Source organism: Cyphellophora europaea (genome assembly GCF_000365145.1).
Source record: "Cyphellophora europaea CBS 101466 unplaced genomic scaffold supercont1.7, whole genome shotgun sequence".
In the NCBI taxonomy this organism is placed as follows: domain Eukaryota; kingdom Fungi; phylum Ascomycota; class Eurotiomycetes; order Chaetothyriales; family Cyphellophoraceae; genus Cyphellophora; species Cyphellophora europaea.
Genome location: NW_008481813.1, coordinates 1542852 through 1561996, shown reverse-complemented (window position 1 = coordinate 1561996; position 19145 = coordinate 1542852). Strand labels below are relative to the sequence as shown.

At 54.2% G+C, this 19145-nt stretch overlaps 9 protein-coding genes across 9 annotated transcripts; 6 read left to right on the top strand and 3 right to left on the bottom strand.

The window, feature by feature from the left end:
- Positions 1–177: 177 nt before the first annotated feature.
- HMPREF1541_07695 (uncharacterized protein) lies at positions 178–1345 on the bottom strand (the record flags this gene model as incomplete). The annotated part of the gene is made up of 2 exons (XM_008722018.1): positions 178–1241; positions 1291–1345. The coding sequence occupies 2 exons, from the start codon at positions 1343–1345 to the stop codon at positions 178–180; spliced, it is 1119 nt and encodes a 372-aa protein (XP_008720240.1).
- Positions 1346–1625: 280 nt separating this feature from the next.
- On the top strand, positions 1626–2462 carry HMPREF1541_07694 (septum formation protein Maf; the record flags this gene model as incomplete). The annotated part of the gene is made up of 1 exon (XM_008722017.1): positions 1626–2462. The coding sequence occupies one exon, from the start codon at positions 1626–1628 to the stop codon at positions 2460–2462; it is 837 nt and encodes a 278-aa protein (XP_008720239.1).
- Positions 2463–2858: 396 nt separating this feature from the next.
- Positions 2859–3563, bottom strand: HMPREF1541_07693 (uncharacterized protein; the record flags this gene model as incomplete). The annotated part of the gene is made up of 2 exons (XM_008722016.1): positions 2859–3102; positions 3151–3563. The coding sequence occupies 2 exons, from the start codon at positions 3561–3563 to the stop codon at positions 2859–2861; spliced, it is 657 nt and encodes a 218-aa protein (XP_008720238.1).
- A 532-nt stretch (positions 3564–4095) lies between these two features.
- Positions 4096–5007, top strand: HMPREF1541_07692 (eukaryotic translation initiation factor 3 subunit K; the record flags this gene model as incomplete). Its single annotated transcript, XM_008722015.1, has 2 exons — positions 4096–4265; positions 4449–5007. The coding sequence occupies 2 exons, from the start codon at positions 4096–4098 to the stop codon at positions 5005–5007; spliced, it is 729 nt and encodes a 242-aa protein (XP_008720237.1).
- A 592-nt stretch (positions 5008–5599) lies between these two features.
- HMPREF1541_07691 (uncharacterized protein) lies at positions 5600–7234 on the top strand (the record flags this gene model as incomplete). The annotated part of the gene is made up of 3 exons (XM_008722014.1): positions 5600–5953; positions 6013–6178; positions 6228–7234. 3 exons carry the CDS (start codon positions 5600–5602, stop codon positions 7232–7234), a joined length of 1527 nt encoding a protein of 508 aa, XP_008720236.1.
- An 800-nt stretch (positions 7235–8034) lies between these two features.
- Positions 8035–9963, top strand: HMPREF1541_07690 (uncharacterized protein; the record flags this gene model as incomplete). Its single annotated transcript, XM_008722013.1, has 5 exons — positions 8035–8568; positions 8619–8883; positions 8935–9269; positions 9333–9437; positions 9502–9963. 5 exons carry the CDS (start codon positions 8035–8037, stop codon positions 9961–9963), a joined length of 1701 nt encoding a protein of 566 aa, XP_008720235.1.
- Positions 9964–13162: 3199 nt separating this feature from the next.
- HMPREF1541_07689 (uncharacterized protein) lies at positions 13163–14719 on the top strand (the record flags this gene model as incomplete). Its single annotated transcript, XM_008722012.1, has 1 exon — positions 13163–14719. The coding sequence occupies one exon, from the start codon at positions 13163–13165 to the stop codon at positions 14717–14719; it is 1557 nt and encodes a 518-aa protein (XP_008720234.1).
- Positions 14720–15878: 1159 nt separating this feature from the next.
- On the top strand, positions 15879–17216 carry HMPREF1541_07688 (uncharacterized protein; the record flags this gene model as incomplete). The annotated part of the gene is made up of 1 exon (XM_008722011.1): positions 15879–17216. The coding sequence occupies one exon, from the start codon at positions 15879–15881 to the stop codon at positions 17214–17216; it is 1338 nt and encodes a 445-aa protein (XP_008720233.1).
- Positions 17217–18218: 1002 nt separating this feature from the next.
- HMPREF1541_07687 (uncharacterized protein) lies at positions 18219–19103 on the bottom strand (the record flags this gene model as incomplete). The annotated part of the gene is made up of 1 exon (XM_008722010.1): positions 18219–19103. The coding sequence occupies one exon, from the start codon at positions 19101–19103 to the stop codon at positions 18219–18221; it is 885 nt and encodes a 294-aa protein (XP_008720232.1).
- Positions 19104–19145: the final 42 nt, after the last annotated feature.

Here is a 19145-nt window from a genome sequence, read left to right as displayed (position 1 = left end):
GAGCAGGCTGAAAAGGAACCGTACGGCCCCAATGTATTCTAAGCAGTCGTGCACACTGTCTTCTTAGTATTGCTCATTGCTGACCATTTTCTATCAGTAAATCTAGCTGATCCGAGGATGCCAATCTTAATCTCAGCATATCCTTTCTACTGCACGTGCCAGATCGGCGCTTGCGACCTACATTTCCCTCTGCCTCATACCTTCCGGTAACCGCTGCACATGCTTCTGGAACAGCTCCTCCGCCTGCTGCCACACCCTAGCCTCCTTCCTCTCCTTCAACTGCAGCATGCTCGGGAGCAACGCGCTGCTGAAAGCCTCGCTGGCCTCCCGCGGTAGCAAGCTTGGTAGGTGATCGATGCTGATGACGCTCAGTGGTGGCTCCTTGTAGCCTTCCACAGGAAGAATGGGATTCGTAAATGTGCTGTTCTCGGTGTAGATGGGGATAGGGTTGTGGGGATTCGTCGTGTCGCAGCTGACATCGCATACCACGGACAGCTTGCGGTTGGGACTGCTTAACGATTCCGCGTTGAGAAACGGCGGGATCGGATCGCTGAGGTATATGCAGTTGACGAAAATGTCGGACTCCACAATCTCCGTGAAAGGACCGCCCTTGGCTGTCTCTGCCATATCCCACTTCAGAATGTTCTCTTCTGGGATGCCCGCTTGCTTGCACAGGTCCACGGCGCCCCGGCCGCAGCGTCCAAGCGCGCCGATGACTAGTACACGCGGCTTGCGGCCCGCAATCTTCTCACCCTCCGCCAGCCGCCCACGGATGTCGTCGAGAAGCAGATCCTGGTTCGCATACGGCTTCACACTAGGCATGCTCTTCGTGGGGTCAGCAAGTTGATGCGACCACGCTGCGACAGCGAGTGCCGCGCCTGCGTATCCCGCATGGTAGCCGAAGGCCGCGACGCGCCGGCCGGTCTTATCTGTCAGGAATTCAAGGTCTAGCAGTGTGCCACCGCCGCGGGGAAACCGCGAAAGAACATCTTGCCAGCCGCCTTGATTCTTGTAGCAGTGCGCGAACTGCACGTGCGTGTGTGGGAGAGGGAAAGACTCTTCGGGGAGCTCTTTGAGACCAATGATTATGTGGTCCTTCGGCACGGTGGGGTATGAGTACTCGTCCACCAGAGTGCAGCCAGCGTCGGCAAACTCGGCGTCGTCAAAGATACGGATTGGCGATCGCTCGACATTGACTGTGTAGCCTGCGTCGATGAGAGCTTTGGCAGTAGTCGGGGTCACTTCAAGTTGTTAGTACAGGCAGAGTTCGACGAATGAGGGGAGTCATACGAGCAGAGCGGTGCTCCAGAGGCTTCTGCTCCGAGCGGAGGTGCAGTACTGTCATGGCTGATTGTTGTTGAATATAGAAAGATCGTACTGGATTTGAAAGACGTATGGACTTTCGCAAGTAATGAGTCATATACTACTTGACCTGAGGTAGCGAGGTACTTCTAGGTGTCCAGGGCAGATCAATGCATGTCGGAGGGCGGTATCCACTTTTTCGAAATTCTGGAGTTCTGCCAGAGTCCAACTTGAAGGCGGTGTGAGCCATACTACTGCCTGAACTTCCGACGCTGAGACCATTGGCACGGCGCTTCTATTCACACCTCACAACAGCAACCACCATGTCGCAACCCAATTATCTGGACGATCCGCCCTCCTACGACGCCTCTTCCACCAACGCAAAGCCTCGAGACCCTTCCCAGACTCCTAGCAACAGTACCATCGGACCCACTAACCGCCTGCCCCGACCTCCTCCACTGCAACTTCCGGCGCTTCAACTCCTTCGCAACAAGCGTGTCCTTCTTGGTAGCCTGTCTCCTAGACGACGGCAGCTGCTTGCTCAGATTGGCCTAACCAATATAGAAGTGGTCGGCTCGAACTTTGCGGAGAACATTGAAGACCGGTCATCGCCATTCGAGTATGTGCTGGCAACCGCGACCGCTAAAGCGATGGCCGTATACAAGCAGGAGGCGGACAACGACGAGAGGGGCGAGCCAGGACTGATTATCGCGGCCGACACGATCGTGGTGCACGCCAACGGCGACATCCTGGAGAAGCCGCGAAGCGAGGTCGAGCACATCACGATGCTAAAGAGCCTGCGCGATTGCGGCTTCCATAGAGTCTACACGGCGGTTGCGATGATGATGCCGCTGGCAAGTGCGCGAGATCCGGGATACGCGCTGGAGACCGCAACGGAGGAGACGCTGGTGAAGTTTGATCCGGATGTGACGGACGAGCTGCTTCTGGCGTATGTTCGGACCAGAGAGGGGGCTGATAAAGCGGGAGGCTACGGTATTCAGGGGACAGGTGCGATCCTGGTGGAGAGAATTGAGGGCAGCTTCGACAATGTCGTGGGGCTGCCATTACGGGCAACATTGAAGCTGATCGAGCAGGTGGTGGAGAAGGCAGATGATGAGGACATGCTAGATGGAGAGGGAGATCTAGATGAGGCCGAATAGCACCTACCGAGTTACGAAATGCTGCTAGTTGACCATAAGCCTTTGTACATATAGTTAGAGTGGCGATGGTGGGCTGGATATACGGCGCCCGTGAGGGCAATAGCAACACATGAGCTACGTCTTCATGATGTTGGCATCCTGGAGCGCAATGCCGCTGCATTCAAATACCTGACTCTCTTATGTCAACGATGATCGAGCCTGTGCAGCCGACATGATCTACAAGCCTCACAGTCAATATGAATCATCAGCGGCGAGGCCCAAATGCCAGCCAGAGCATAACTTGCATCGGACGAGTCTTGTCGCCAAATATCTTTCAGATATGGAATGCCGCTGTCACCTTCGAGGCGGTCGCGTATATGTACAATAATACGCCTAGCCCGGCTGTTCTTTGCTCCACTAATCCTTCAAGTGTTTCAACTTTCCATCATGGCCCAGGCCGCTGGCCTCAGCTTTCCCGATAGTGGCATCATTGGCACCCGCACGCCAGACACGTTTGATCATCTCCGCCAGACCCACGTCATTCGTCTCGAACTCGTAGAACCCCCACATAACCAATAGTGTTGCGATGTTCAGTGTCCAGTCGCAGAACTTGCGGAGACCGGGATGCTTCCTCACCGAGAAATAGTCTGTAATACAAGATCTGTCGTACTGTTAGCTGATGCACACGTATTTGAAGCAAGGTTCTTACTGAAATCCCATATGAGAGTGAATAATCAGGAGGAACACAAGAGAAGCGTCAACTGCGGGACTAATGGCTCCGGCAGTGAAAGGCGCCAGAGTCAAAGGGATGAGGCCGATCGAGACCAGTCGCTCGAAGGTCCAATGGTAGCTGCCGTGAATGGGGCTCGGCTTTGGTACCGGCGCAGGATCGTTCACTCCGCCCTCAATCACCTGCGGTCCCGGAGGCATAATCTTCTTCTGAGCTGATGTCGAAAACGGCGCGAATCGTGGGACTGTCGCAAGAACCGAGGGTACGGCTTGCCGTGAGAGGATCGAGGTTGTTCGCGTAGCTTGCGAGAGTCTGCCGGTAGCGGGCACGGTCTTGGATGCCAGCATGAGCTGGGAATGCCTGAGAAGGCCGGTCCGCGCGAGTGAGGCCATCTTCGCTGCGGATATGAGAGGAGAGAGCCGAGTCCTGCTGGCGGCGAATGGTGTGCACAGAGTAAGAGAGATGCAGTTGAATCGAGCCGACATGATGCAGCGTCGCCCAGCTCCAAGGATAAATGCCGAGGCACCAATCAGCGTTCACCGAATTACTACTTGAACATCTACATCTCTACTTCGCCCTATATCACCGGAACACGTGCAGAAGACAGAACTGCCATACAATCATTCGATCCATATAATGAAAAAACATAAATATACAGAAAAACGAGATTGAGCACTGTGAGCAGTAGACTGGGAATCGCCTCACACCCCCCAATGATTCGGGGAAAGACCGAGCCGGGCGAGTCTTGGCGATTGACCACGGAGTAGGAGAAACGTAGGTCCGCCAACACTTCTTGCGCCCGCAGTGCACGATGAAATTCGCGACGGCCCTACTAGACGACAACCCCGCGGTATTGCAGTTCTAACAACACTTACACGGTTTCACTGAAGCGGGATCTCACTAAGCAATCAAGGTGTCGCAAATATGCCTCAGGCTTTCGACAAATGCAAGGAGCGCCCGGCGCACATCGAGGAGATTTTGAACGGACTGAATCGCTACAACCCTGAGACCACCACAATATTCCAAGAATACGTCAGCCAGCAATGCGAAGAGAAGTTTATTGACATTTACGCATCTTTGGCGCTCCTCAAGCTGTAGGTACTCCCGAATCTCCGGCCGAAGTGTTTTTCAAGATGAACAAATCTCTTTCCACGTTTCCTATTACCTGACCTTTCCCATTGGAAAGTATGGAGAGCCTTCATTATGCTGTCTGAACACACTAACCTCAGTCTTTCTCTTCAATATGTACCGCCCGACCTCGACTAATCAGGTCACAGGTACCAATTCAACCCACACCTGCTACACCCAGAGACAGTCACCAACGTCCTTGTGAAGGCCCTCACAGTCTTCCCGTCCGCTGCATATTCCCTATGCCTCGCTCTCCTTCCGGCCTCGTCTATTCCTTTTGGATCAGATGTTGCCTCGATACCCACCACCGATCTCACCGAGTCCATCCAAAAACTGACAAAACTAAACACACTACTGGAGTCTGCGCAGTATGAAGCATTCTGGTCAACACTTGAATCCGACGACTTGTATGCGGATCTGTACGCCGATGTTGCTGGTTTTGAGGATCTTATAAGGATCAGAATCGCGGGGGAAGTGGGCAAGACATTCCGAGAGATCGACCTCGGCGTACTCAGCGGTTGGCTAAATCTACGGTCAGATGCTCTGGCTAAGTTCTGCCAGACTGCATGCGGATGGCAGGTGAACGACCAGAAAGTCTTGATTCCGGCGAATGCTGAGAACGAGGCCAAGAGCGAGGTCAAGGGTGAACGGGTCGATGTGGATATGTTCGGTCGGGTGTTTCGGAGAGGTTATGAGGCCCCTGCTTGATCCCTGTTCAGAGCCTTCTCAAGCTACCATCTCCAGCAGTGTAGAACAATGGATACGGAGCTCCACAAGTGAAGATCAGGTTTGGAGCTAGAAGTCTAAGTGTGGATTGCAAGCCGACAACCTTGCACATGCATCGGAGGCCGCCCTGAGAGGCCCACGGCACCGAATTCGCACGACATAGCGCACGGCTTGAAGAGGCAAGCGGCTGGAATGACGGGAATGAAACAACCAGAGATGCGACAGGCGCGGGACTAGAAGAAGATGTGGCGGTCACTTAGTGGCGGCGATCAGCATGAATTCTCAACAAAGAGTTATGCTTTTACGAATCAGATGAAACATGCTGCCAAAATGTACGCAAATCATCGTTGTGAACCGCCTCTTAATACCACAGCAATCAGTACTCCATACCCCATGTTCTCGATGATACTTCTCGGTGGCGTGTCTTGGCGTTTCCGCTTCGCGGCGGAGGCCCGCACGATCAACGGCCTTTGTCTAAAGTTACTTGCCATCTCCCCGCCTCCGCTTCCTTCATAGAGGCTGGCCGGAACTTCATCATCACAGCAACTTTCTTTGAATACTCCTCGATCTCAGCATGGTCCATCGCTACGCACCAGTCCCACCGATAGATTGCGAAGAAGGTGTCACGGACGACGTCATGGCGGTCAATCACCTGCTAGATATTCCGCCAGAGCTCTTGAGCCATGTGTTTGCGCATCTCGATCACCCGGGTCTCTGTTCGACTATCAGAGTGTGCCGCGAGTTTCACCTACTTGCTGAGCCGTTCCTCTACCGAGATGTTAGGATCTTGAATTCGAGCCAGGGCACGGGCTTGGTATTCGCATTCTCAAAAGACCCCAGACGCGTCGCGTGGGTTCGCTCGCTGCTCGTCTCAACCAAATTTGGCGATGAGGGCGGCCTTTCAGCTTTACCGCCATGGATCGTTGAGGTATACTAATTCTTATCTGGCACGCTGTACATGTATCAAGAGCGAACTGACAGATTCAGATGGACAACCTTAGGGACCTACGGCTCGAAACACCAGATTGTAATATGAGAGACCCCGACGAGAGAATTGCCTGGATTCAGTTGCAAGACCGATACGAACGCATCTTTGAGCAGGCGTCAATTCTGTTACCCCCTGCTCAGCGACGGTTGCAGAAACTTCGAACTTGTGAGTAGTCAAAGATCTGGGCCACTCAATCCATGCTGACCGAATACAGGCACCGTCCATCTTGTTGATGAACAGCGCGAGATGATCACACTTCGCCGACATTCTGCTCTGTTTCTACATCCGAACCTTCGATCCCTCACCATCTCATGTGCCAGCACAGATTTCGTCCACGCTCTACCGGCCCCACTGGTGCGTGACCTCTCACTGACAAGAACCACGAAGCTAGAACATCTTCACTTGGAAGAATGCGATCTAAATACATCGACATTGATGAAACTCCTTCGTCTCTCAAGCGAATTGAAGTCCCTGAAGATCAGTGAGGGTATCCGTTACGATAACACCATCTTCTCTCGCCAGAGCCGTAGACATGGCAATGTCACTCCGGATTCCCTGGTCGAGGCAATTGCCAAATATTGCTCCAAGTCTTTGACCCAGCTTTCACTCGCTCTGGGACATTTTCGCCGCAGCCATGAGTCAATAACGTCGAGGGGCCATCATCTCAATTTGACATTATTCGACAACCTCAGACGCCTGGATCTCAACATGCGCACCTGCAACTTGATACGGCTTGCGCCCTACTGCGATCACTTGACATACCGAAGACTTCCCGCCAGTTTGGAGACACTTCGAATCTTCTCCATACCTTTAGCCCCTCGGACGAGACCTTTTCGAGCAATGGACGGAGTGTACCTTCCCATCAAAGAATGCTTTGTTCAAGAGAAACAGAAACACGGTATCCCGATCTTGGATACCGTGATCTTCTCATACGAGTACTACGACGCTGACGAAAGAGCTAGCCTCGCAACTTCAGAGGAGGGCGAGGTCATAGAACACACACCACAGGTGCCCTTGGCACAGGCTCGGATCAAACGTGCGTGCAACAAGCTGCGAAATACCTACCGCGAAGCAAACGTGAGGCTCCTCATCGAAATGGTCACTCTTCCGGCAGGATTTATTCCACCATATCTGTATCCAGAAGAGTCGCCAAGCAGTGACATTCTGTGGGATTCCGCCGCCGCCATCGAGTCTGACTCCGGAATTTATTGGGCAAAGTGACAAATTTGCATCGCCGAAACTGGCTCGTTCGGTAGATAGCTGATTGTGTCCGATGCACCATCGGGCGGATCTTCGCACTTGCCTTTTTCGGTAAAGTCTCGTCCACCCGAGTTTTGGAAGGCAACCACTGCACGCCTGATGGTGCCTGATGACGAGATGATTAATTGACAGATGATGGAGATCCGGCTACATCCTTACAGCTGCTTGATATGTCAGCCGGTATCATATACGACACCGCATCCACTTCGTCACCGACCGGCGACTGGCAGACATCCCTGACGCAGACTTCGGCAAACCATCGTTCCTGATAGGCCGTAATGCCAGCCTTGCACCATTGACTCTCAGAACAGAGGGACCATGGCGCGCGATCTTCTCCTTCTCGCAACTGGACCAATCTGGATACTTTTAAGTAAATACGTTGTCGTCTTACGGACATAGATCGGCTATCATGGACCTAACATGCACATCGAACATACATGGGTCAACAAGGTGCTTCTAGGTTTCCATGAAGCGGTCGGTGATAATGTACCATTTCATCCCGAGAACTTAGGGCTCTGCTTACTCTTTCCAAGATCTTACTACGTATGCGTACTCGTTCTGACAGGCACAAAACGTCGATTCGGTCAAATGCTCCTAAAGCTTTCCGGGGGTCCACCGTAACGTGGGAGGCCGAACGAACTGAGCTTTGCATTCGAGCGTGCTAGTTACCTCGGGCATATATCAATGAGAGTTTCCCCCTCTGGTTTTGACAGCTCTCCTTTCTACCTTCAAGCTTGCGGTGATCCCATTCTTGCAGCATCATGCCGTCCATGGTTCAAGATAGCGTCTTCGGACAACTCGTCAGATACGCAACGAAGGGCAGGGTTTTTGGCCAACCTGAAAACCAGGCAGACTTTGAGCCGCCCTGGAAGACTGAGAATGCCGACGAGTCAGACAAGGAGAAGGAGCTCGAAGCTGATGGCGGACTTCGATCTGATACGCCAACCACTCCGGCTGAAGAGCTCGCCTCGACCCAAGCAGATGCCACCGATGTTGAACAACAGGCTCCTATCGAACAGCAACAAAGTCGTGTTTTGCAGCCTCAAAGAACACCGGACGGAGTCACATTGATCGACTGGTATCGAACTGACGATGAAGTCAACCCACAGAATTGGAGTTCGAAGCGGAAAGCATTCGCTGCCACCATCCTCAATCTTTATACCTTCGGTGTCTACTCCAGCAGCGCCATCATTACTCCAGCTCACAACGAGATCATGGACCGCTTCAATGTCTCCTACGCGGTGGCGTCGTTGACCCTGTCGATGTACGTTATCGGATATGGTATAGGGCCTCTGGTAAGTTGGCTGCCCTCCAGCATATCGCCTCTAATTAACCATGCGTGCAGCTCTTTTCGCCACTCTCGGAAGTTCCGATGCTCGGACGCAACATTCCGTACATTATTACTTACGGCTTATACGTTATTCTGGCGGTACCGACTGCGCTTGTGGATAATTTTGCTGGTCTCATAGTTCTGCGATTCCTCACCGGGTTCCTGGGCTCGCCTTGCCTCGCTACAGGAGCAGCGTCTCAAGGCGACATGTACTCCTTCATACACCTACCATATGCCCTGGTCGGCTGGACAGCTTCTGCATTTGCGGGTCCGGCACTGGGTATGTTAGCTTCTTCGTTGATGCATCTACACTATTAATGAAATTGTTCAGGACCCGTCATAAGTGGCTTCGCGGTGCAGAACAAGAATTGGCGATGGGGACTGTGGCCTATCTTGTGGCTCAACGGCCCAATCTTCCTTCTCATGTTTTTCTTCCTCCCCGAGACCTTCGGTCCCAACATCCTTTATCGCCGTGCGCATCGACTCCGGAAAACAACCGGCAATACCAATATGAAATCGCAATCCGAGATTGACCAGGCAAATATGTCTGTGGGGAAAGTCATCAACCAGCAGCTCCTCAAGCCGTTCGAAATCACATTCAAGGATCCTTCCATTTTTTTCGTCAACATGTATACCGCCTTGCTCTACGGCATCTACTACAGGCAAGTGCTTTTCCCTGCTGCTGATTTACGGCCTTGTCACTAACGCGTTTGCCACAGCTTCTTCGAGGCCTTCCCCGTGTCCTACGTGGGAACCTATGGCTTCAACATCGGTGAAACCAGCTTGACCTTCCTCTCCATCGCAGTTGGCTGCGTTTTAGGATGCGTTGTCTTCGTAAGCGGACCCAAAGTCCCCCCAGTTCCAAGTTCATTGATTCATGCTAATCCTCGGTGAACAGTGGGCCTACCAAAGGTACTACTTGATACCCGACCTCATGGCTCGGGGTCCACGCGCGAACGAGCACCGTCTTGTGCCTGCCTTGTTTATGAGCCTGCTGCTCCCAGCCTCAATGTTCTGGTGGGGCTGGACTTCCGGCAACCCAGACATCCACTGGATTGTGGGCCTCATTGCCGTCGGGATCTTCTCCTTTTCGGCTTTCGTCCTGATGCAGTGCATCTTCATTTACCTACCCATGTCGTACCCCATGTACGCAGCCAGTCTATTTGCAGCCAACGACTTTTTCAGGTCGGCCATGGCTGGGGGCGCGATTGAGTTTGGGCACCCGCTCTACAATAACCTGGGAGTGGGCCGGGGTATCAGTATCATGGCTGGCCTGTGCTCCGGCTGTGTGCTGGGGGTGTGGGCGTTGTGGTACTGGGGCGCGAAGCTTCGAGCCAAGAGCAAGTTTGCTGTTGGCTGAAGCGATGCGCGGTACTCGCACCGCAAGCCAAGAGTCGATAGCTACATCTACTAGACAGTGCGTGCGGACGGGTCTGTTCAGCCAGGGCATAGAGCGATCGTGGATTTTTGGTCATGTGTGGGAGGCTGGATCGTGCTCGTTTACTAAGGCGCGCTGCTCAGAGCTTATCGGGGAAGCCTGTTCGGAAGAGAGTTTGTGGGTTACGGCGGATACATGGATCTGACATGAGTTTGGCAAGCGAAAGCCGCACCAGGCCGTGATCCAGCTTTGTGGCCGTGGTAAATCGACGTTCAATAATGGTTGCTTGTCCACCTGTGAGTCACGGCCGTGCAGGGGTGGAAAGCTGTCACAAATGAGGGGACTACTACGATAATCAGCAATTTCTGCTCACTCGAGCACCCAGCGGGCTCAACTACCCATGTTCGTGCTCGTTCTAAAGGCATTCTCCCTGCTCGATTAAACACGAATGCCGATTTCTGTGATTAAGTCCGCGAACGATGGTGCAGATTCCGTAAGCAGAGGCGGGTTGCCCTCAGACTCGGGTCCATATGACACCCGACGCCGGGCTTATCGACGAAAAGCCGCGATTGTAAAATTGCTGGCTGCGGTCAGTGCCTCGCACCTTAGCGCGTCGGATGAAGGTCAGCACTCCACGTACCGGAAAAACTGGATGGAACTTGCACGTTCATTCGGATGCCCGCTGTGATTGACTCATTAAGGGAAAATAGTCTGTCAGCGGCTGGGAGACAGTTTACGAGACGTAACGTAAGATGTGGTCCGGATAGGTGCGGCATGGCGTAAGGCATCAGCAGTGGAGATCAGGGTCCCAAGGCTCTGCCAAGCATCAGTAAGGCGGCCACTGCCCGTACGGAGGAAAGAGCATGATTGGATTCTGGTCGACGGCAAGGCCGTAATCAAAGTTACTGTTTCTAGATCGACGTCCGAGGTTCGTGAAAGTTGGTCTGCTGGGGAGCGAGCGGTATGGCCTACCGCTGTGGCGGTTCCCGCTCGGCTTAGCGCGGAGAGAACCGTAGTATGCCAATAGATTGAAGCCTGAAGTGCGGACATCAGTGCTGAGATGAGATGGGTGTCAGGGACATGTCGGGGACCTGTTGTCCTTCTTCTAGCAGACAAATGGTCGATAGATGGTAGATCGTGTCACACCTGAGCGTGGAGCTATGCGCGGCCTGTTACCATCGCCACGTCGATAGCATACGCTCCGTGGGCATTTTCAACTACCGAGACCGGTGCCAGATTCAGGTAGTGAGATAGGAAGACCGTCGACTCGGCAAGACCAAAAGGGTCGGTTTCTTTTAGCTGTACGGAGATGTGACTTGCAGGAGTCCAATCCAACTGCCACAGGACTTCATGCTGAATATTCTTGTAAACTCAGTTACTTGAATCCACGGAACGATAGTCCTAGACATTAGTTGCAATTTTCTGTTAGATAGTCACCCTCGTGAGCATCTGACGCCGCTTGGATTGTCCGGTGTTCAAGTCTAGCTCTTCGTACGTCAGAAGATGGATATCGATTCCGTATCAGATGGCGCTTGATGCGGGCGTCGATTATATTCGGAAACGGGGCGCAAGCCACAGCAGAATCATTGTCGATCTAGCGGCGCAACGGACTCCCGGGGCAACGAGCCTTCACGACGGAATATTGAGTCTGCTAAGTGGCCAACCTGGACGTGTCATACTAATAGAAGGTCTCGCCCAGGCTATACTGGCGTTGCTTCTTTCGCTTCTGGCCAGCCGTAGTCGACGTTGCTGATCGCACCGCCTGAGGACGAGCACGACGGCATGCTTTATTGCACTCGATCGCTCAAGTGCGTGAGATAGACATCATTGCCAACATCGACGGTCCGATTATCCTAAGAACGGCAAGATAGAAAGCATCAATAGCTGTGATAGAGTGTTGGATACCTTGGCGAGGCACAAGTCCGCCACTTCGCCGACGAACCGTCGGGCTTTCGGTGCACGAGAGCCGCATACATCCAGAAGAATCCAGACGGTATCTGAACCTCAAAAACCATCCCCGAAAATACCGAGAATTGTCCACAATGCGCGGATGCCTTGAGCTTCAGATGCCAGCATAACCATAGCCGGATCCAATCAATAGAGGTAGCAACGAGGGGGTGAGCGGGGCAGTGGGGTGATGCCCCGCGAAAGATTCTTCGCAGACTCGCCAAAGCGCTTTCGCTTGCTCTCGCAACCATGCGGTCATATGCCGGATCATTGCTTGGATGCCGCGGGCGCTTGAGTCTTCTCCTTTAGGCATGCGTCAGACGTGCCTCCCGTCCTTGTCGCGGAGAGCCTAGAAGTGCTCAAAAACGGTTTGTAACAGCTTCGGTCGTCTTCCCAAGGTGAATCAGATCCAAAGATGCACAACTACAGCGACTTGACAGGCCTTGATCACATCACCCTTGATCAAGCCATCCCCCAAAAGCGACCTGCGGTCCACTATGGAGATGAAGAGGCCAATAAGACTTCCAAGCGCACGCGTGGGAGGTCGGGGTGTTTAAACTGCCGCAGACGCAGGAAGAAATGTAGTCGAATCGGGCAAAAACATCCACTCGTGAAGTTATGCTGACTAGCCACAGGTGATGAAGCTAAGCCTGACTGCACGAAATGTAGGACCAGAGGAGAGACCTGTGAATGGGACACGGGCATCACGTTCCGCCTGACTGGTTTGGACGCTGATCACCCGTCGATGCTACAGGCAAAAGCTCCGAAGCAAAGCTCTCAGACTAGTCTTAAGGTCCCTACCGCCCCATGCACAGCTCCACCGACGAACCCCCGGGACTGACTTTACCAGATTGTGGATGTGAAGTTTCACAAGGACACCGACACTGCGTCTTCAACCCTCCGACAAACACCAGCCAAGACCAGTGGTTTGCCTGACCAGCAGAGGTCCAATGAGTCAAGTGAGGCCAAGTGTGCAACGCCAGCGACAGTGCGCCAGGACGACACCAACCCATTCTTGAACGATCCCTTCTTTGAGGTCGAGGATGATGCATGTCTTGCCACCATCTTTGAGGATCAGCCCGCGCCATGCAGCGTACAGGCGGACACCTGCGAAAACCCGAGCGGGCCCAAATGTCAGTCGTTCCCATACGAAAACGCGAATCCAGCGGACGTCTTCGTGCAAGACAGGTACGTCTCCGATGTGAGCGAGCCTCTTTTCGATCACGATGAGCCAATGGGCGACTACGCTAGGTCTGCCTCGGACGCCTCATGCGAGACCGGCGGTGGCTCAGCGCTATGGTCGGTAGAACTGTCGGGCTCGAGCGCGACCTCGACTTCATCCCAGTCACATAAACCCGACTATCATCGACGGGAGATTCAGGTGTTTGAGGATGGACTCACACATCTGGACTCGCTGGACTATTTGATGTCGAATTCTGCCGCTGGCTCTCTTGATGTGGCAAGTAACGACAAGACTAGTCCGACAGCAGATGATGCACGTGGGAGGCTCTGTGAGCAAATCAAGACTCTCGTACGGCAGGTCGAAGTCAGCCAGCAAGCCTCCAAAGGGGGTGCGCTGGGGAGCGCTAGTGCATTGAAGGGCCTGGAACTCAACGATGGCTACCGCTCCAAAGGCATCAGACTATTGCATCAACCGCTCGCAGCCCGTCCGTTGGGTTGCACGAAGCTTTTGAAACGACGACAACTCGAGCTCTGGCGCAATTACTCGCAGAGTATAGCACCTTGGCTTGATGTGTGCGGATCCAAGCGACATTTCCAGCACAGCATACCACTGCTCGCCAAGGGTGCCGACTACTTACATTATGCAGTCCTTGCAGCATCGTCTCGGCATTTGGAGCTGCAGGATACCGGAGAACAAGGCAGTGAGAGCGCGGGACTCTATGCAGATGCTGTCCAGCTTCTGCTACCCGAGATGCATACTTTGGACACTCCAGCCATTGCAGCCTGCATCCTGCTTTGTGTGACGGAGCTGATGAACAACCCGCCACAATCATGCCAGCCCAGCCTTGAGGCATGTGCCGCGATAATGGAAGCATCAGATGTCAACGTCCGCAGCAGCGGTATCCAGCAGAGTCTGTTCTGGGCGTTTGCGAATCTGACAATTGCGAATGGCTCGATGGAAGCACGTGCTCCCGTGGTGTCGATGCGGCAGTTCTATCCGACTGAGTCTTTATCAACGGCCACCAGCTATGTCCGTGCACAAACCTGGGGCGAAGGTTATGCCAAATACGCAGTCTTCCTGACATCAGGCATCGCTAGCGTGGTCGCGAACGGCAGCAGCAACGCCAAAGGCCACCAAGGGAGCACGGAGTTGTTGCGGTGGAAGGTGCTGTTCGACCTGTTGGAGGATTGGCACCACTGTCGTCCAGAGGTGATGCAAGCTCTCATGTCGTACCCATCGATTCTGGACGATTATCGCCATCCTTTCCCCATGGTCTTGTACGATTGCGCGGCGGCAGTGGTTGGCAACTTGCTATACCATGCAGCGGCGATATCTCTGTTGCAACAAAAGCCTCATACGGTGGAGCTACCCAAAAACCAGAAGAGCTTGCTCTGGCACGCAAGACAGATTTGCGGCATCGTGGCAGAGAACCATGAAAGAGGAGTCTGGCCGTACGTACTTCAACCACTGTGGACAGCAGGCAAGGTCATCAGCAATGGCGTGGAGCGGGAAAAGATAGTTGAGATGCTGGGCACGTCGCAACGCGAGTGCGCGTGGTCTACAGAGTGGTACATAACGGACTTGAAGCGGCACTGGGGTACAAATTGAGCGGCACTCTGTTACTCGGGTCTGGACCAGGGGTCAAAAGTTTCGAGCAGGGGGGCGCGGGGTATAACCAGGTCGAGGTGTCATGGGGTGGCAAAAAGCGGCCAAACGTGTGGCATTGTGCTTCGTCTTAAGTTGTTCGGCTTTGGGTCAGTCAGATTAGCCAGCAGAAGAGCGAATGAATGTACGATACGAGCTTGCAACCACAAGTTGGTCATGGATCTCACTTGTCGTCGATTGTGACGAGCTGTGATTCACTGCCTGGAATGCTTCTACGGCCGCCCGGTGAAGCCCTTGACGAATGTAGCGCCCGGAGCGAAGCCCTGCCGCGTGCTGAGACGCTGAGAGTTCCAAGACACATCGACACGAGTCTCTGACATGCTCGACAACCCTTCCAAGAAACATCGCGCAGCCGCCCAGAGCCGATCTCTTCTTGTCCTCCCATTGTCTCGGTCAGCGCAGCTTCTCACCTCCTTCTGGCAAGTCTCTCTGCCGGCCAGCACAACCTTGTTGTGATCCTGCACGGTCCCGCCCGCTTCCATACCTCGCTTTTGTCCATTGTAAACCCACGGCCAACCTCAAGTCTCACCATATAATGCAATTGTCCGCCTCACTCGTGTCACAAATAATATACATTTTACCACTATTATAAAGCGATGTGTATGTCTTCCGCTACCGTCCCCGCGCTTGCGCCGCTCTGAGCCAATGTTCTCACGCTGACCCTCGACAGCCGCGCAAGCCGCGCAGGTCATATCCGTGGTGATTCCTGACCCCGAATTCGATCCCACGCCCCGACCGAGCATTGTGAATGTACGTCTTGTCTATCGGTCGTTCGGCGACGTATCTGACACTCGACGCAGGAGAGCCAGGGCTTCCGATATCAAGCTAGCGATGCCATCCGCACCCTATCAGCAAACAATCCCAATGTAAGAGCCACCGAGGTCGAACAAGTTCCGATAGCTGATCTCTACAGGACTGGGATATAATACAAGGCCTCCTCTACGTCCCCGAAGTTCCCGAGTCAGCCTGTAGCAACGATTCACTTCGTGTCATTCCCAACAATGTCACGCGAATAGACGACCTTCCCACAACAACACGACTTTCACCTCTTGCTATTGCACCATGGACCGAGCCGGAATGTGTCCAAGCTTTCCTCGCCGCAATGCGTGCCAACGCTGTGGCCGGTGCAATATTCTTTCAGCCAGACAGTAGCGGAGGGCGACCGCCCTCGGTCAATGATCCCATCTGGTCGCTGAATGACGGTGGTCGTTGGCAGGGCGAGAACCAGTTTCCCATCTACGCCTTACCAGGTCCCACCGGTGCCTTCCTACTCCAGCAATCAGCGCTTTACTCCGGCAACATGACCTCCGCTCCGTTTGGCGAGGAGCTCGCACAACAATTCAACGATCAAGATCTTATCCGTCTCGTCGTCAGAGTCGACGTTTCCGGCTCGCCCGGGATCCCTTCGTTATGGGTCTTCCTCATTATCGTGCTCGCCGTCCTGCTCGCCATCGTCCTCACAACTTCGGTAGTCATGCATCTTGTCCAGCGGCGTCAACGTCGTCGTCTGACCGAGCGCGTTGCCCGTGGCGAAGTGGACCTTGAAGCCCTGGGTATCAAGCGTCTCAATGTCCCGCAATCGGTCCTTGACACCATGCCTACCTTCACCTACACCTCGAAAGAGACCACCTCCGTCTCCGACCCAAATGCCGCCACCGATGCCACCACACCTGCCTCTCCCACGGCGCCGATCCGCGAGATCCCCTATTCACAAAATACCTGTCCCATCTGTCTCGACGACTTCGTTCACGGCACAACCATCGTCCGTGAGCTCCCTTGCGCACACATCTTCCACCCAGAGTGCATCGACCCCTTTCTGCGCGATAATTCATCATTGTGTCCCATGTGTAAAAAGTCCTCGCTGCCCGCCGGCTATTGTCCGGTCAATGTCACCAACATCATGGTCCGTAGGGAGCGGTTGGTCCGACGCATGCGCGCCCGTGCCTCCGGCGAGGAAGGCCTGGTGCGGCAGATTGACGCCGAAAGCGGCCACGGCTTGCTCAACTATAACTTGGGCAGACTCCGAGATCGCGTGGCCGGCCGGAGAGCCGCATCGGCGGGCCTGCATTCCAGTCGCGTCAACAACAGCCATGGCGCGAGCAACGCGGGTGCCGCGGAGATGGCGAACATAAACGTCGTGCAGCCGCCCGCGCGGGCGCAGACCGCCCCACCGGCGGATGGGGAGCCGGTGCGAGAACGGCAGAGTGCCAACGCGGAGCCGGAAGAGGTGCCAGAGGAGATCAGGGCGCAGGGCACGACTGCCAGGCGCGCGTGGTTAAGAGAACGGTTTGCGCGCCGCGAGCAGCGCCAGTATGAGGAGGGGGCGGCGCAGGCGAGGGCGGCGGATGAGGGGAGGTCCGCCTGTAAGTGTTTCTGTTTTTCTTCGCTTTTCGTTTTCGTGTCGATCACTGACTTGTTGGCCCAGGGCGTCGAGCGCTAGGGAAGATTTTCCCGACTCTATGAGGATATGGAAAACGCCCCATCAATACTAGACTCGTGGCAAGGTGGAACCGTGAAGGCTAGAAGCTAGCCGGCATTATTTGGTTTATTGGCTTATGGGAAAATCACCCACGACGAGTTGCACGATGGCATGATTATCATTATTGGCTGTCTCTGGGAAATGTGCGGAGGGCAGACAGACCTGCACATATAGCATGGCGTTTTCTCGGTGGTGGGGCTTTATACTTGGGCCATGTTCGCAAAAGCGTGGCAGAGGGTGATGATATGGCGGCCTCTCTTATCTGCCTGCGTTTTATTAGAAGGCTTTGGCGTGGTGTGGCATTGCGGGATCTCGGCGCGCTGGTAGGTCAGTTGACCCTAGGTAGTGTAGGGAGGCTATGTGTGTATGTGTGTATGTGGGACTCACGCCGTCGCGTTACCAGCTGCTTTGTTCGGATTCTTAAGATCTCTCTTTTCTTCAAAAGGTACGCTCTTTTGTGTGTTCCTGGCTTCCTTCCTTTGCCGACATGACCGCGCGGCTTATTAGGCACGAAGATGAACATGAACATGAACATGAAGGGGGGGGAACGCCGGTCGCAATTCATAGCCTAACGGCCTGCTCGGTGTATCATTCGTGACCTCGTGCAGCGAGGGCGGGGGGTTAGGTGTGGAGGTAGAAGGGGGGGTTGGAGACGAGGCGACGAGGCAGACTTCACAATGTCGTGACTTGGGTGTCTTTTGAGTCGGCTTTCGGTGCGTCGTTATCTTGACGTTGCTGCTACGTGTGGTGGGCTTCAATGAGACGTGAGATTGCTATTGTCTCTGCGCCACTTCCCGAATGGATTGGCCTGACGAGCAAATCAGAGATGTTTGTGTGGGGGGGAGGAGGAAGAAAGCAGAGAGAGCGATCGTCGGATTTTCTTGGTTCGTCTGCTATTCTATGCTATGCCATGCTATTTATGCTATGCCATGCTATGCCATGCTATGTCATGCCATTCCATGCTCATGCTTTCTCCTTCTCTGCAGCAGCAGCAGCCAACTCCGCAACACGAGCCTCGTACATGGCCTTATACCTGGCCTGAATGAAGGGATCGGACTCGATCAAAACCCACTTATAGGTCTGCTTGCCCGCGACAGCCCCACGACCACCACCAAGAAGAACGATTTTGACATCGTCGTCGAATTCTTGGCGAACGGCTTCCACCTTTGGGATGGAAAGCCTGCCCTGGCCGTCGCGGCAGCCGGAGCGGCGGGCCCAGGTCGTGGTGACCTCGGCGCTGGCGGGAGCCAGGGCGGTGAGATTCATGGCCAATCTGAGGAGACGACGGGCGGGACCTTCGACGTGGCGACCACCCTTGAGGTGAAGGCCGGCAGTGACAACGACGTGCTCGAAGGTACCATTGCCTCGGGCCGCAAGGTCTTTGATTGGCTGAAGCCAATCAGCTTCACTGCCGTCCTCAGTCAAGTCACCAGCATCGATGTGAAGCTCTTGGAATGTGAATTTGGGAAGGCCACACAAGCGCACGAGCAGGTCAGGGGACTGCACTTTCACTCCCTTGAGCTTGTTGCGAGAAAGGAGGACATCGAGGGCCTCTAGGCGGACGAGGCGATTGACCCACAAAATTGGGAAGTCAACATGCTGCAAGTGAAGAGGTTGAGTCAGACATCTGACACACCTGGCACGAGGACTGGCTCTCATGCAATCGTGGAAGAACAGAGTCTTGATGGAGGGATCGAGTCTATGGCCAAGAGGCTGGTCGGTGGTGAGGGTGACGTGGAGGACAGAGTCTTTGGGCAGAACTAAGTCGTACTGCATCGTACGTAGCTCGAGAGCTTGCTTGAGGAAGGCAGGAAGGTCAAGGACCATGGTGAAAGCGTTCTGAGCCATGCTGACGATTTGTGGAGGATTGATGAATCGGATAGGCGGTAG